Source organism: Salmo salar, chromosome 04 (genome assembly GCF_965601325.2).
Source record: "Salmo salar chromosome 04, fSalSal1, whole genome shotgun sequence".
Classification (NCBI taxonomy): domain Eukaryota; kingdom Metazoa; phylum Chordata; class Actinopteri; order Salmoniformes; family Salmonidae; genus Salmo; species Salmo salar.
In genome coordinates, this window is record NC_138294.1 from 31,507,311 (window position 1) to 31,523,314 (window position 16,004).

A 16,004-nucleotide genomic window follows, 5' to 3' on the forward strand; every position below is an offset into this window, starting at 1 on the left:
TGTATTGTGTCTGACTGCTGATTCCTTTTTTTCGGTGTCTGTGCGAAGGATGATTTACATTCAAAAGTCATTATCGCCTTTTAGGAAAGACACATTTATTTGCTTATTATCTACCATTGTGTGGTGTTCTTACTCTAGCCTCTGGTTTTGGTAACCAATCATTAAATATTAGCAATTCAATGAAAGTAGATATAAAAAAAAAAGAACGTTTATAGCAGTGCTTATTAAAGTGTATTAAACTACAGCAGTTAATTTACACTTCTGATAGGAGTGACCCTCCAGATCAGTAACCGGTGACTGGGTCAATTTGTCTCGCTTTGATTCCTTGCATCCTCTCTCCTAACCTCCTTCTCAACCATATTGGACGAGATGGTCCATGGATCCTTCCCTGGGAGCTCGTTCTCCGATGGGTTTTAAGAAAGAGGTGAGGAGAGATGAATCGAGGAAAGATGAATTGAGAATGAGCCACAATGGGAGCCTGATCCTGGTCCTTTGTCAGACTGCGACACACGAAGGACAGCCGCTGACGTCAATCCGCAGAGAGTCATTGTTTCTGCGGCGCCCGTTACCATGGCGAGGCGTCGTTGTGAAGGGGCCCATGGGCAAATTGGATAAAATGGACAGGCTCGGAGTGCATCGCCGGTGTCAACTTCTTTTCAAGCGTTGACATGCAGAGAGTCAAGACGCATACAAACACGACAGGAGCATAGTGTACAGTCGCTAGATCTTTGTTAACACAGCAGTGTGTGTGAACACCATTACAGAGGGCCTGGCTCCTGAATGCACTGATGTTGGTTTCCAGCTTCCACGTGACCCTGGGACAGAATCCTTTCTGGCTTTCATGTTATCACAGCCTTTGATTAGATGTGTAGTTCAAGGTTGGTCTTGGCGTTGGCAGGTTTGCAGTTCTATAAATAGGCCTATGCTCAGGAGGAAGAGGCACTGGCTGTAGCTAGTCTGGCTCCAAAGTGCAGTTAGAGAATGATTGCAAAAGGTGAAAAAGAGAGCAATGCAACATTCAGTATATATCTTAAAACTGTCATCACCAACATAAAGCCGACATCTTTTATGTGTTATTGTGATTTCCCTCACTTTTGGGAAGTAGGCTACTGGAAATGTTTTATTAAAAAACATAAGCGCAACTGCCATAGTCCTTATTTCACATTCTGCTATTGGTGATTTATCCTTTTTATTGATATACATAGAGACATTCATTGTTCATCGTCGTTAGCCCCAATGTAGAATAGGGTTGCAAAAGTCCTGTAACTTTCCCCAAATTCCCAGGTTTTCCAGCCTACTGATTCCGGGAACATTCCAAACGGAATTTCTAATGTAAAAAACCTGGGAATTTTGGAAATGTTAGCAACCAACAATTGAGTGGAGTGTGGAAGTGATAGTTCACTCTGTTGTTCAGCAGGGAGGAGATGTGTCAGAGGTTCCACATCAGAGGCCGACAGTGCAGAGGGTTTAGCACAGTGGTATTCAGACTTTTTCAGCGGAGACCCTAATTTTTCCGCCAGAATTTCAGTGGACCCCATTTTTTTCCACAAGAATTTGTTGCAACCCCACCCGAACTGACACAACCTTAAAATCGGTTATTTTAGATTTTTACATCAACAAATAACCTTAAATTCATTGCATTTTCATCTCTTATCAAAGTTAAATGAAACGAATAAGTACATTTACTCAATAACATTGTATCTTTCAAATTTTCTTTCTAAAAAAACATGTATATTGTTCCATACAATAATCTGTACTCTTAATTATTAGATATATTTTTTAATCACATTTTGGGGAAACCACTGCAGTTCCCACGCAACCGGTTCCCACACGACTGGTTTAGCACAGTGCTGCTGGGTCTAATGTGCATGGGTAATATATTGTTGCCTTAGAATTTGACCCCTTGACCTAATAATGCAACGCTGGTCATCATGGGCCTTGGGCCTGAGTAAGTGATACATACGGTAGAACCACAAGCACACACCTCTCACTCTCTCTCTCACACACACACACACACACACACACACACACACACACACACTGAGGAAATGTATTCCACATTTCCACATCCCCTCAAAGCAATGGCAGTCAGTCAGAAAAAGATGTGTTAATTCCTTTGAAGAGAGCGGCCCATCAGTGTGACTAAAGCATTCACCGAGCATTTCCCCTGTTCCGAAGACCCCTTTTTTCACAGTGAAATGGGATAATAGCCAAATGGCATCGGCGCTCACTAATGTGGCTGCATAATAAACAGATGAGTCAGGCCCATGGTGTCGGCCTATTCAGTGGTGCGTTTTCTCTGTATGGATTTACAGCCAACAATATGTGAGCTTCCTCTGGAGAATTTGTGACTGCCCAATACCCTGTTAGAAGGAAGCAATGTGTTGGGCAAAATCTCACATTTCAATTATTGTATTGTTTGCCTTTAAAAACGCAAATGACATATGTTGAGCATCATTCAAGTAATGCTGGTTGGAGATAGAAATGAATAACCCCTCTTTCAGCACAGCTATCTAGAATGCAATGACTAGAAAGTTATGCTAGAGGGAGCTGATTAATAACCAAGTGTGTTTTTTTATTCCAAATGGACCCTTAATCCCCTGCCTCGTACCCCTTAGGACTTCCTGTCGACATGGAAGGCTTGGATAAATGTAAGCAGTATGGTAAATAGCTTTACCTTACCCTCTGATAGGTTGGGTGGAGTTTTGCTTATCCAATCCTTTCAGATCTACAGGAGTGTCCAGGATAAGGGGTCCATTTGGAATTGAACATTGTACAGCCGGCAGATTTGTACGTTGGGATGTTAAGGATATGTTTGGGGTTAAAGGTTAGAGTTAGGTTAATGGGGCTGAGGTTAGGGTGAAAGTTTTCCCTCACCTTTTGCCCTTTTGAATTTTTTTTCTTCTCCCTCTTTCTTTGTTTTGTGTGTAAGGAGTATTTTGACACATTTGTTTGTAAAATACACTGTAAATAAATGTTGATTTGGTTAGGCATATGGTGAGACTGACCGACGTCAGGCACCATACAAAATCTGCCGGCCGCATATAGCAACACTTCCAATTAATCACGCTTTTCTGGAGTTGGAGAAAAGCTCTTTTTGAATACAGTTCGACTATCGCTTTACACTTACAATTGAGAAGTGCAGTACATTAGCCCTATAAATGGGTAATTATGCTAATGGATCAATTTGTGTAAGATGTGATGGTGGTAATGAAGAGTATCTCTAGGCAATTCACTGGCTGTGCGTAGATCCTAGATCATTGTTTCATGCTGGCACGTACATTAGAGTCAATGGAGCGTGTTCTCATAGATACAGGGGAGACTTGTCAGCGGCTTTGTCCTGGGGTGATATGATAATGTGTGGGGGGGAAATCACCTGACTCTCCGCTGACACAGGTTTTCAGATTAGGTGAGAATGCCGGCAGCCTCTGGCTCTGTCTATGAGCTCACGCTATGACGTTTAGGTTTGTTTGTGCGTGTGACTGTGTGTGTGGATTCCACAACACACCCCGTGGCTAAACTGGCCCCTCTGAGCTCGGCTAATGTTTTTCCCTCACTCCCAGCTCCCAAACACTCGTTAGCGCGTCGTACAATGATGTAAGTGCTGATGTTGACGCCAAGCGGCAGGCGGACACTTTGTTGGCGCCTCGCCTCTGACATCACTACCTCTCCCAGGGGAGCATGGGATTTCGATAGACGCAAGAGAGGCGCGTCGAGTGTGTGTCCGTCCGTCAGCAAAACAAAACAACATCCTCTTCCTGCGTAGTACCCTGTCTTTCCTCCCCTCACTAGTTAGGCCTATTGTCCTCACCACCACCAACAACAAATGCCCTCCACACATTCTTAACTTTCAACATAGAGCTCCCCTGATATGCAACCACACTCACTCCCTTCCTCCCTCCCTTCCTTCTCTCACCCCAGGACTGGCTCTCACCTCTCTCCGTGGCCATCTCCCCTCCCTCATGCCCAGCACCTCTGCCCCTCTACCCCCTTCAGAAGCCTGCAGTGTATTCCAGCAACCAGAAGCACCCAGCAGCAACTGCTCCATCCAGTATCTCTACAGTACCCACACTGCCCTCTGTGCTGGTTATGTAAAGCCTGGCCGCTATAAATAGTGCTCACCCAGGATCTTTTGTCTTTACCTGCTCTTCGCTCTTAGCCCAACAGTTTTATTTCTGGAGTGAAGCTGTGGAAAGCTAGTGCCATGCCGAGCGGCCGTAACCATAGTTACTTTTGTTAGCCCGACCGAGGCTTTGCATTCTCTCAGTCTTGTTGCCTCAGAACAGCTGCAAGTTATTTGTTTGTATTCAGTGTTCTCTCTCGCTATCTATCTCTCTCTCTCTCTTGTGATTGTGCATCAAAAAGGTGATTGAATCACTGTTTGGCCTATCAGATATCCTTTATTTCGAGCGTGGACTGTCATCATAACCCATTCTCCCTGTTGCATATTGTCGATGTATCAAATAAGCAAGCCTGCTTCAAACTCAGCAGTCAATATATGCTTGTAGAATATCTCACAAATGGCAGTCGAAGGCAGTCAGAATGTTGGTCCCTATTAATTTTGAATAGTACAGATGGTTTTTAAGTGAGGTCTAGATTTTGTGTGGACATTTGGGTAGAGCATTTTGTGCCCTTGGAGGTAGTTGTTGCACCTTGCAGAGAAAATCATACAGCTTTCCTCAGCTTTGTTTTAAATGTATAATCATCCCCCTGCTGTACATCAGATTTTCACTGTAAGGCCATCTGTCACTCACAACACAAAATGACAGCCTAGCACTTCAGGTTCTATTTCACCCTAAGTAACTTCCAACCAAGCTAAATATTGCCCTTACCCTCAACATGGACCACAAAGGGTATCATTTCAATGTTATAATTTCACTCCGCGTTCCATTACGCCACTTTAACTTCCAAGCCTCTGAGTAGTTAGGTAACGGCAGGTAGCTGGCACAGGGCCAGTGGGACCAGCAAGTTGGCCTGTCAGAGTGCTACTCGAGTGGGGATCCTGTGGTGAGAGGAGGGCAGGGTCGGGTAGGGGCCCGGATGAGTGTGAGATGTGTGGGGGTGTTTTGGGGAGGGGGAGGGCTGGGTGAACCGCTGGAGCCCTCTGCCACCATCTGCAGTCACGATTGGAGAAAGAAGTGCAGGCTCTAATCCCATCGCTGCTGGAGAGGAGAGGAAAAGAGAGGAGAGGGAAGGGGCGGCCGGGGACAGAGGTGGGCGAGCGGACGGGTGTATTTTAAGAACACAAGGGAAACCTGCCACACCGACCCACAGACAGGGGCCTAGTTACCCGGGCTTCCCTAACCCATCACTCCCACAGAGAAAGAGAGAAAGAGATGCTCCTTCAAAAGAAAAACCACGCTTCCGCTCCTCTCTCTCTCCCTCTCTCTCTCCTTCTCTCCCTCTTTCTCTCTGCTCTCTCCATCACCCGGTGTTTGAATGATGGTATATGTAACTATGCGTGGCCCAACGAGAGAGAGATAGAGAGAAGGAAGGGATAAAAAACAAAAAAAAACTTGGCAGCCGAGGCGAGCATCTTGTATTTATAGCGAGTCGTGTTTCCGGCAGAGGTTTCTCCGGTGTTAGCACTCCCAATCCATTTTATTCGCTTCTCTTCAGAAGCCCTATTGTACATCCATCCAGGTTTAGACGGAGATGTTCTCTCATCCGCTGCCTAAGGGGGGTATTTCATATTTTAAGGTGGGGGACTTTCTTGTCAGAAATGGACGGGGGGGGTTATAGGATTTCTCCTTCTCTTTTTGTGGTATTGCTACCAAAAATCTGTTGTATCTAGGTAATTAAATTCAAATGTATCGGTGAATAAACAGCCTATCTAGCTCTTGAGCTCAAGCCTAGATACTGGATATAAATTATTATGGTTGTGTTCCCTATAGTGTACTACTTTTGACCAGAGCCCTATGGGGACTAAATACAGAATAGGGTGCCATTTTAGGACACAGTTCTGCATTATACAGTATGATAGTGTATGCATTTCATTACCATATGGATGGTTTCAGGAGAGGATTCTCTATGCTCTGTATACAGTCTTCCCTCTATAAGGAATTGTATATAAAGTATTCTCTCTATCCTCTACCAGGAACTGTATATATCCAATGGGGAGCTTCCAATGACCACAGATGTTATGCTTTGGTTAATTGGCACCTTCGATTGGCTAAAGAGAGAGCGCATGCTTAACCCTTATCCTATATCCTTATATAGGTCTTCTAGGCCTTTCAGCATGCTCTGCAGTTTCCCTCAAGCATCCTGCTTTGTGTGCTCTTTCAGCAATGGGATAGGCACCATGTTTACTGTAGGTCATCCATGATATGTCTCAACTGGCACCCTATTCCCTACATAGGGCCTCTGGTTAAAAATGTTTCACTGTAAAGGAAATAAGTGCCATTTGGTAAACAACCCAGTTTTTTAAAAATTTTAATCACACCCAGTTCAATAAAAAGATAGCCTGGTCCCAGATCTGTTTGTGCTGTCTCACCAACTTCACAATGACCTAAGGAGTTGACCAGGCTAGGACAGTTTTCAAAGGTCTTTATTCAATATGTAGTGTGTTTCAACATCTGTAACTTTATTAATAGTGGTGTAGCAATAATTATGTTGTACTTCTATGCTGCGTCCCAAATGGCACCCTTTTCCCTACATACAGTAGTGCAATACTTTTGACCATGTGCCATGGTCAAAGGTAGTGCACTATATAGGAAATACGGTGCCATGTGGGAGGAACATTACTCAAAGTGTGCCTCTTGAACCTGGGAAGATATCATTTCATTCCAGCCACATTTCATTTTTTTGCACTAGCCAACGCGTTGAACATTATTCTTTGATGTCAACACCATGCTAAGATCTAGAATGAGCATCCAATCCTACCAAATTCCATAATAGAAATCAGACTTCTTTTACACAGAATACAATAACACCTGTGTCTCATTAAACTTTTACAGGCACTAAATTGGGCTCCGTGCAATAATCTCGGGTAAGTGCTGACATTACGCAAATCCATTAGGCTTCTTGGCCCTGTGGTATTTCGCCGGGGAGCAGAGAGGTTAGCGTGCACTCTGCAGTTATCTTAACGGCGTTCTAAACACCGTGGCTCTAAATGGCACACTATTCCCTATCTAGTGCACTAGCTTCGACCCAGGGCCTGGTCAAAAGTAGTGCACTATATGGTGTTATTCGGGACGGATACCTCTGTGTGATCAGATCTGTTTTAATAGACTTCAGTGGGTTTACTTGAAGACATCTCCCAGAGACGTAACATTTCGAGGCCCTAGAATTAGAGCAGCTAGAGGCACGTCACTGAGGTGAAAACGATTTGTTCCAGAGAATGTCAAAGCCTCGCTGGCTGGCGCGAGCAGTAGCGCATTAGGCTATTATCATAACTTAGAAAGTGGACGAGGAGTGCTCCTCCATATGCAGTTACGGCAACGATTTTGAATATCCATTCTTACTCTTCAAATCGGTGTCATTTGCGAGCTAGGAGAGAACACAACTGAGATAGCAAACCATGTGTGTTTTATTTGAAATTCAGTTCAAATTGCCTACCTATAAGTTTTACAAAGAGACCCCCCCCCCCCCTCCTCCCCTCCCGTGCATCTGGCTTTAGCGAGTTTAGGTAGGCTATGCCATTACCACTTGTCATCATATTGCAATATGTAGCCTAGACTATCGTTTTCAATTCACGTGTGCAATAATATAGATTACATGTGAAATTAATTAAGCAGGGAATATGATCTAATGAGCTTCCATAGCGTTTATATGGTGACAGTGCTCAAATCTGCACTGGCGTGTTCCTGAAATCACCCATGTAAGGGCGATGAAATGTGGCTATACAAGGGTGCTTTCAGGACCGTGGACAGCGCAACGACTGATTTGCGCTGCCGGTATGAGTGTTCACTGAGTGTACAAAACATTATGAACAGCTGCTCTTTCCATGACAGACTTGACCAGGTGAAGCTCAATATTAGGAAGGTATTCTTAATGTTTTGTACACTGTGTTTATCGACATTTTGATATCATAGAAAGAAAACTCATGCACATAACAGTTTGTCCACTCGATTTAAACAACTTTCCCCATAGGGACATGTGCTGCATCGCCTCTATGGACCCAGCATCAGATAGTGAAAATAAAACACCTTTTTTATTGTTTGAAATGTCAACGTCTGTGAGGACAGGTTGGTTCAACCACTGAACACTTCGGGGTATTATCGATTTCCCCCGCATACCTGAAAGGCCAACCCTTTAGATAGCCAAGTGTTTTGTAGTTTAGGCTCTCAGCACGGTGACAACACCACCACAGCGGTCACGTTTGCTATTAGACAACGATGGAAGTGAATGAGTGAAAATAGTTCAGTGCTGAGCAGCAGCAGCGTGTAGGAAGCAATTACCAGCAAGGACTTTTCCTGAGTTGCATTTATAAAAGAAAACAGCATCCAGGCCTACCTTTCTGTCGCCCACATGTGCTCAGTGGGGCCACGACATTAGAACTGATCGAGTTTGAAGTAGCAGCAGCTACACTATATATACAAAAGTATGTGATACAAAAGTATGTGGACATCCCTTCAAATTAGTGGATTTGGCTATTTCAGCCACACCTGTCGATGACAGGTGTATAAAATTGAGCACACAGCCATGCAATCGCCATAGACAAACATTGGCAGTAGAATGGCCTTACTGAAGAGTTCAGTGACTTTCAACGTGGCACCGTCATAGGATTCCACCTTTCCAACAAGTCAGTTCATCAAATTTCAGGCCTGCTAGAGCTTCCTGGTCAACTGTAAGTGCTGTTATTGTGAAGTGGAAACATCTAGGACCAATAATGGCTCGCCCGTGAAGTGGTAGACCACATAAGCTCACAGAATGGGACCACCGAGTGCTGAAGCGCATAGCTCGTAAAAAATTGTCTGTCCTCGGTACCAAGTTCCAAACTGCCTCTGAAGCAACGTCAGCCCAAGAACTGTTAGCCAGGAGCTTCGTGAAATGGGGTTCCATGGCTGAGCAGCTGCACACAAGCCTAAGATCACCATGCTCATTGACAAGCGTCGGCTGGAGTGGTATAAAGCTTTCCGCCATTGGACTCTGGAGCAGTGGAAACACGTTCTATGGAGTGATGAATCACGCTTTTCCATCTGGCAGTCCAACGGACTAATCTGGGTTTGGCGGATGCCAGGAGAACGCTACCTGCCCCAATGCATAGTGCCAACTGTAAAGTTTGGTGGAGAAGGAATAATGGTCTTGGGGCTGTTTTTCATGGTTCGGGCTAGGCCCCTTAGATCGGGAATTCCTAACGCTACAGCATACAATGACATTCTAGATGATTCTGTGCTTCCAATTTTTTTGGCAACAGTTTGGGGAAGGCCCTTTCCTGTTTCAGCATGACAAAGTGCACAAAGTGAGGTCTATAAAGAAATTTTGATCGGTGTGGAAGAACTTGACAGGCCTGCACTTAGCCCTGACCTCAACCCTATCAAGCACCTTTGGGATGAACTGGAATGCCGACTGCAAGCCAGGCCTAATTGCCCAACGTCAGTGCCGACCTCACTAATGCTCTTGCAGCAATGTTCCAACATCTAGTGGAAAGCCTTCCCAGAAGAGTGGAGGTTGTTATAGCAGCAAAAGGGGGACCAACTCCATATTAATGCCCATGATTTTGGAATGAGATGTCCGACGAGCAGGTGTCCAGATACCTTTGGTCATGTAGTGTACAACAGAAATCTCAAATGTTTAAAGGATTAGGTCTATAACCTCTGTTATAAGGTGACCCAATGCCTCTCTTTTGAGTTTAAGGTGTGTCATCTTTTGATGTGAGTGCATAGCCTAGATAACCTACAGGTTGCATCCCAAAGGGCACCCTATTCCCCATGGGCCCTGGTCAAAAGCAGTGCACTACAAAGGAAACAGGGTGCCTACAACTGTTACTTTTTTATGTTATACAAGCCCATGGTCAAACTTTCATAACCAGTTAAATATTGATGGGTGCAGTAACTTCAGCTGCCACAATGGAAAGGGGGGAGGGGGGGTATTGCTTCTTCCTTGGCTACATCACAGTTAACTTGATTTGTAAAATATCTCTTCTATGAATCATACAGTGAAGTGAAATTGATGCTTAGTAGCATAACCGTAACGTCATATGGCCTAAAGCCTTCCCAATCTTAATTTGTTTAATTTATGAGAAATGAAGTTATTAAGTGTGTTGGTGTGTTGATTGGTGGCAGAAGACATTGTACATCTCCACACGGCATCGAATGACTGCCTAAAAGCTACCATGTTTTCTATTCGACCGAGTTTAATGCAAGAACACTTGCCATGCCACTGCCATGATATATTGTTATCATGATTTGATAAATCAAGCGTTTATTCTCATACATAACATTAACATACCCGATGGTAAATCAATGGCAGTCTCTCTCGCAGATCCAAGAGACTTGTTGCAACGTCAGAATCGTAACTCTCCTTTTTTGGGGGAAGCCCGTCACATCCTCTGTCCATGTATGGGCATGAAGTTTACACGCAGCGGGGAATCCTCTCACTGGAGCCGATGAATGGAGGGAGGGGTCTATCGACCCGCCGGAGTGTATATAAGGAGAGGCAAGGGAAGCCACTGGTGTGAAACCTACCCACAGCAACAGATAGCCGAAAAGCAACAAAGCGATACAACACGCAGTCATCTGGACAAAAAGGAAATTTCGAAATATTTATTGACACCTTTTTCCTCAAACGACCACCAGCACATTTTCGGGGATAATTGACGACCCCGTGCATCAGAGGGGAAAGGACACATAATTTGTATTTGCTTTGTTTAGTTTTTTTTGATCTACCTACACTTACCTGGATTGACAGACTTGAAATCAATCTCGCAATCATGCTGAATAACATGGATTTGAACTCTAAAGATTCCTTCTACCCTCAGTTTGAGAATTGTAACGGTTCTTCCCTGGGGATGGAAAATAGCGCTCGGAAAGATACCCAGGAGATGTTTTCGGACGCAGAGAGAGGAGCACCTGCCCAGTTTACCCATGGTAAATTCGCAGTAGCCTGTTGCTGCATTGCATAATGTGATACATTAATATGCATGCATTGATAGTTTGAATAACATAGTTTGTGGTTGCACATTGGGATTTATTAAAAACATCGCATGGATTTTATTTGTCCCATTTGCAGCGGTGCATGTTATGCATGTATGCTTATCGATTACATAACGACTTTAATTTATGTGCATTTATCAGTCTAAAATCAACATTTGTAATGACAAACTTTCCCTCTTTCTTTTTCAGAGGGAGCACCTGTAACCCTGAAAACCGAGGCCTCCAACTCAGATTTCGCCTTTAATCCCTGCGAGGGGCCCAAAGGCACCTACTCCTCCTCCCTCGCCTACTCAGGTAGCTTCTATGTCGAGGCGACTCAGGGTGGGCCGTGCAGCACAGAGACATTGCTCAACATGATCACAGAAATTGTCGGTATTTCTACTTTACCAATCTCCGAAGTTCAACTGAGCACCATGGACAGCAGCAGCTTCGGCGACGCCAGCGTCCAGAGGCAATCCTGCAGCGCCACCCCGCCCCTGTACTCGCCGGGGCAGACATGTCCCAGCTACCCCGACGGTCAATCCGGCAGCCAAGCTCAAGATTCAGCCTCTCCCCAGGTGAGCTTCGGCTCCCCCGCTCAAGTCCGAAACCAGAACAGCACCACCGAGCCGCAGTCAGAAGCTGCGTCTTTTCCAGTAGTGGTCAAGAATGAGTTCGAGAGCAGCTGTTACGAATGGGGCACGTTCAATAAATCAGACTCCTATTTGGAAACGGGCTTCCAATCATCAGAAACGTTCCCGATGTCCAGTGATTTCCCGTCTGACCAACAAGTGGATGTAAAGGAACTTTTGGACTCATTTTCCCCCATGTGTCCTAACCCAGAGATGGAGTTCAAAGTTGAAGGCGGAATCAAGCAGGAGCAGTGTTATTCTGACACCTGCTCTCAGAGTTTCTGCAGTTCTCTTTACTCCAACTACCCAGTGCCAGTCATGGACCTCTCAACCAACAACCTCCTCAAGCCAGCTATGTTTCCCAACATTGATCTTCCGCCATTATCTAATCAGTGCGATTCGTCTTGCCAGCTTACCTCACCAGCTTTACCCAGTACTATAGACTCAATTCTTTACTCCTCCTTATTGCCAGACTCCTTTGCCCAAAGTTATACGCCGCGCGCGCAAAAGGCACCGCGTGTCAGGAAAAGCCCCGCGGCCTCCACCGGGCCTGCCAAAGAGAAACCCTTCACCTGTCCCATGGAGAACTGCGACCGGCGCTTCTCCCGCTCGGATGAACTCAACAGGCACATCCGCATCCACACCGGACACAAACCCTTTCAGTGCCGCATCTGTCTGCGCAGTTTCAGCCGTAGCGATCACCTCACCACCCACACCCGGACTCACACGGGAGAGAAGCCGTTCTCCTGCGACGTATGCGGCAAAAGGTTCGCCCGGAGCGACGAGAGGAAAAGGCACGGTCGCGTGCACCTGAAACAGAAAGAGAAGATGGAGCTGAAGCCACAAGTGATCAGCGCGTGGCCATTTACTCTTCCTGAGGGAATTTGAAGAGACACCACTAAGCACACGAGTAGCTCTGTCCACACAACATTACAATCTTTCTGTCGAAGATAAAAAGCTTGACAGTTCATTGCTGATTACAGGTCGACGTATCAACGTTTGCGGTGTGACATATAGGTCGAGTGAAATTGGTTTGACTGTGAAAGTCTCTATAAGGAGTCTTAGAATAAGGATGTTTTGCGAGTTTGATTTGCATAATGCTATATCGGAAAGTGAATTGTGAAAGGGGTCTGCTCTTTCGACCCTCGTTTACTTGCTGCTGCTGACTCTATGCAACACATGCATAACTTGATTGTAAAACCTTCCCGAGTTGACAGCACAACAGACACTTGTTGGATTTCTCTGTTACAATCAACAAATTTGGTCATGCCAAACCAAACACCAAGGCATCATAACAAATGCCTGCAGCAGTTCAGCACCCTTTCGTCTGGACAGCTCCAACTTCAAACCTCGACCAATAAGAAAACGAACTGCATCGAAATTGCTGGGCTGTATTGCACTTATATCTAATTTGAGATATCCTCTATCCACTAGAAAGTCTTATATTTTATGCTTTCGAGGCTTTTTATTCCACTAACACTGCAACCAGTGAGATAGTGGTTCTTCAAATGCATGTTTATGTTCATGTGGTATTATTGAATATAGCCAACAAATAACTTAGTCCTCCACTTGCCGAATGGAAGTGCAGGAGACTTCGTTTTATGACATGAATGTAACACATTATTCTTGGCTTTAGTCACGAAGCAGTCCATTTGTGCCAAGGTTTTGAGAATTTATTTTGCTTTGCTATTAATATTCTATTGATTGGTCTTTGTGATGTATTTAAACAAAATGGTTCAATAATTAAATCGTGAAAGTTATACCATAAATGGAAAATAAATATATTTGTATGACTGTACTTTGTATTTTTATAGCTGTGTATATACATATTTCAAAAGACCACTGTTTAACCTTGAATTGTTAAAGTGGAAAAGGCTTCTTTTTTTTTAAAAACATACTCACAATGTTTTACGTGTACCTTTGGATGGCTGGTAGCAAAATAGTGTTTTAGAGAGATTGTCATTTGATATAAATATATTTCTAAGACAAGTAAAAGATGACCTAACTGTTCGTATAATAGTGACTCGAAATATCATTTGATTACACTGCTAATCAGTTCGTGATGAGGACTATAGTGTTAAACTAGTAAGTCATTATACATGGCCCTGGTACAGTACGATGTACTGTATTGTACTCTCAAGCCAGAATTGACTAGCAGCACAACACAAAAACATTGCTGTTGAGTAATCAGGTAGCACACATTGCTGCGAGTTTATGTACTTTTCAGATGAGATGATTTAAGACTTGACAAGGCATTACTGACGAGGAAGCTATTCACTTTAGCAAAAAAAACAATGGTTATGGCTTGGCGAGAATGTCACCAATCAGTCAGGGTACTGTAAAAAAGTGTTTTAACTCGCCTTAAGTTATATTAACTGCTTGGGTATGTAATGAATTTTGTATATATACACAGTTTATACGAAAATACTTTCGATAAATTGAATATTGATGTTGTTATTTTTATGACAAATGTTTATGAATAAAATGTTTGGTTTTCTCGAAACATTGCAAGAGTCATTTGTCCATGCAGAGAAATTCCTCAGTCCTTCCTCACCTATGCTGACAACTTCCTGTATGTAAGTAACACAGCATCTTCCACCAAAGCAGTCATATGGATGACTATTGCGGCTGTTCCTAAAAATACACGTTCTAACTTGGCAACCTAGCAGCAGCAGATAGTGGTATCCTAACATTAGACATCACAGTTCCAATGTAATGAAGACTCACAAGGCTTTGGGCTCCAACACATTAAAGTGAATACCCGATTACTCAGTGTTGTGATTCTAGTCCCTCTGACATGAAAAAGGTCACGGGTTTATAGCTACCAAATGTGGAGATGAGATACATTAGCTGAGGGAGGACACCATTATAATTGGTATTTATTTGGTATAACCTCGGGTGCAGATGTTTCAGTCTAAACAGACCTTCATCAGAAAGAGACCTTAACCATACTTCCTCTTTCCATGGAGGTCTATGGCCTGCTGTATGTTGTTCATCTCAAAGGGCCCCATAGAGATACTGTATGTGTCTAACCTGTCATTCTTTCCCACAATGCTGATAGATAAGAGATCAATGATTGTTTGTTTCTCTCTCTTTCTCTCCATTTGTCTCTCTGTGACCCAGTAGCATTGCAATCTTCCCTTATGACCTCCTCCTTTTCATGCTGGCTGTGTCGAGAGAATGTTATCTACTGACAGTTGTTGCTCTGACTCGCTCATCATTCATATCCTTCATATCACTTATCAAAAGGAATATGCACAAAGGAAATAACATTTCCAATAATACATCCTGCTAATTCAATGGTACTGTGACTTTTGTGTGGTGCTGCTCTTTAGCAGTATACAGTATGTCTATGAGCCCATTTGAATCAACGTGTCAGAGATATTTCCATTTCTAACATTATTTCTATGCAAATGACAGATTGCACTCTTATCTGGCTCTTGAGCTTGCGATCAGGGATCTCATTGGTCACTTATGAGTTAGATTAGACTTGATAAGGTTGCCTGATCAGAAACAAGCATTCTTCATGTATTATTATTGCCCATTATTGTGCTATACTTGAGGTTTTAATAACCAGTATCTTTGAATACAATACTTATACTGTATCACAGTCACATCATATAGTGTTAAGCGTTGTGTCCTGAAAGTTCAATTCCCAACACTTGCATGTGAAAAGGCCTACTTTAACATCTCCAAAAATTAAGTTCCCTCACAGGAAAAATCAAGTTATTTTATTCTATTTCTATTCTATGCATGGTCTTTCTGGCTGTTTGTCAACATTAGAGCAGAGTAGAGCAGGATCTTCCCTGACTGTGGTCAAGGCAACTCAGCCCGTTGTGTCCTCCACGGAAGGGGACTGGTGATTACCAAAAGAGGAGACAGAGAGAGTTATATCGGGATAACACTGGTGAGACAGTCGAGATCTTCAGCACACTTCCTTCTGCAGGCAACTCGCTTGGACTCTCTCCAGGCAATCTGTCGTTGGTAGTGTTTAGGCATGCAAACAGGCAGGCAGGCAAACAAACAAAAAGGCAGACAGACAGGCAATTTAGAACACCCTGTGTGCCTGTGACGTGGCTGCCTGGCAGAACATTGCCCCTTGCCCACACCAGTGCGTAAGAGCCTGCGTTCTCCCCCTGTCTCTCTGACAACTCCCCGCACCATACCAGGCAGCGTGAAACATGTGACCCTTACCACATGGAGCTCAATGTATATCACCAACTCCTGTCCATCATCCCTTATGGATGTCAACAGTTCTCTTCAATCCATCCTCACCACTTCCAAAAGCACAGTGGAC

General features: G+C 44.0%; 1 protein-coding gene across 1 annotated transcript; it reads left to right on the forward strand.

The window, feature by feature from the left end:
* Positions 1 to 4,108: 4,108 nt before the first annotated feature.
* On the forward strand, positions 4,109 to 14,210 carry LOC106602768 (uncharacterized). The gene is made up of 2 exons (XM_014195612.3): positions 4,109 to 11,030; positions 11,286 to 14,210. Exons 1-2 carry the CDS (start codon positions 10,874 to 10,876, stop codon positions 12,593 to 12,595), a joined length of 1,467 nt encoding a protein of 488 aa, XP_014051087.1. The 5' UTR covers positions 4,109 to 10,873; the 3' UTR covers positions 12,596 to 14,210.
* The last annotated feature ends 1,794 nt before the right edge of the window (positions 14,211 to 16,004 follow it).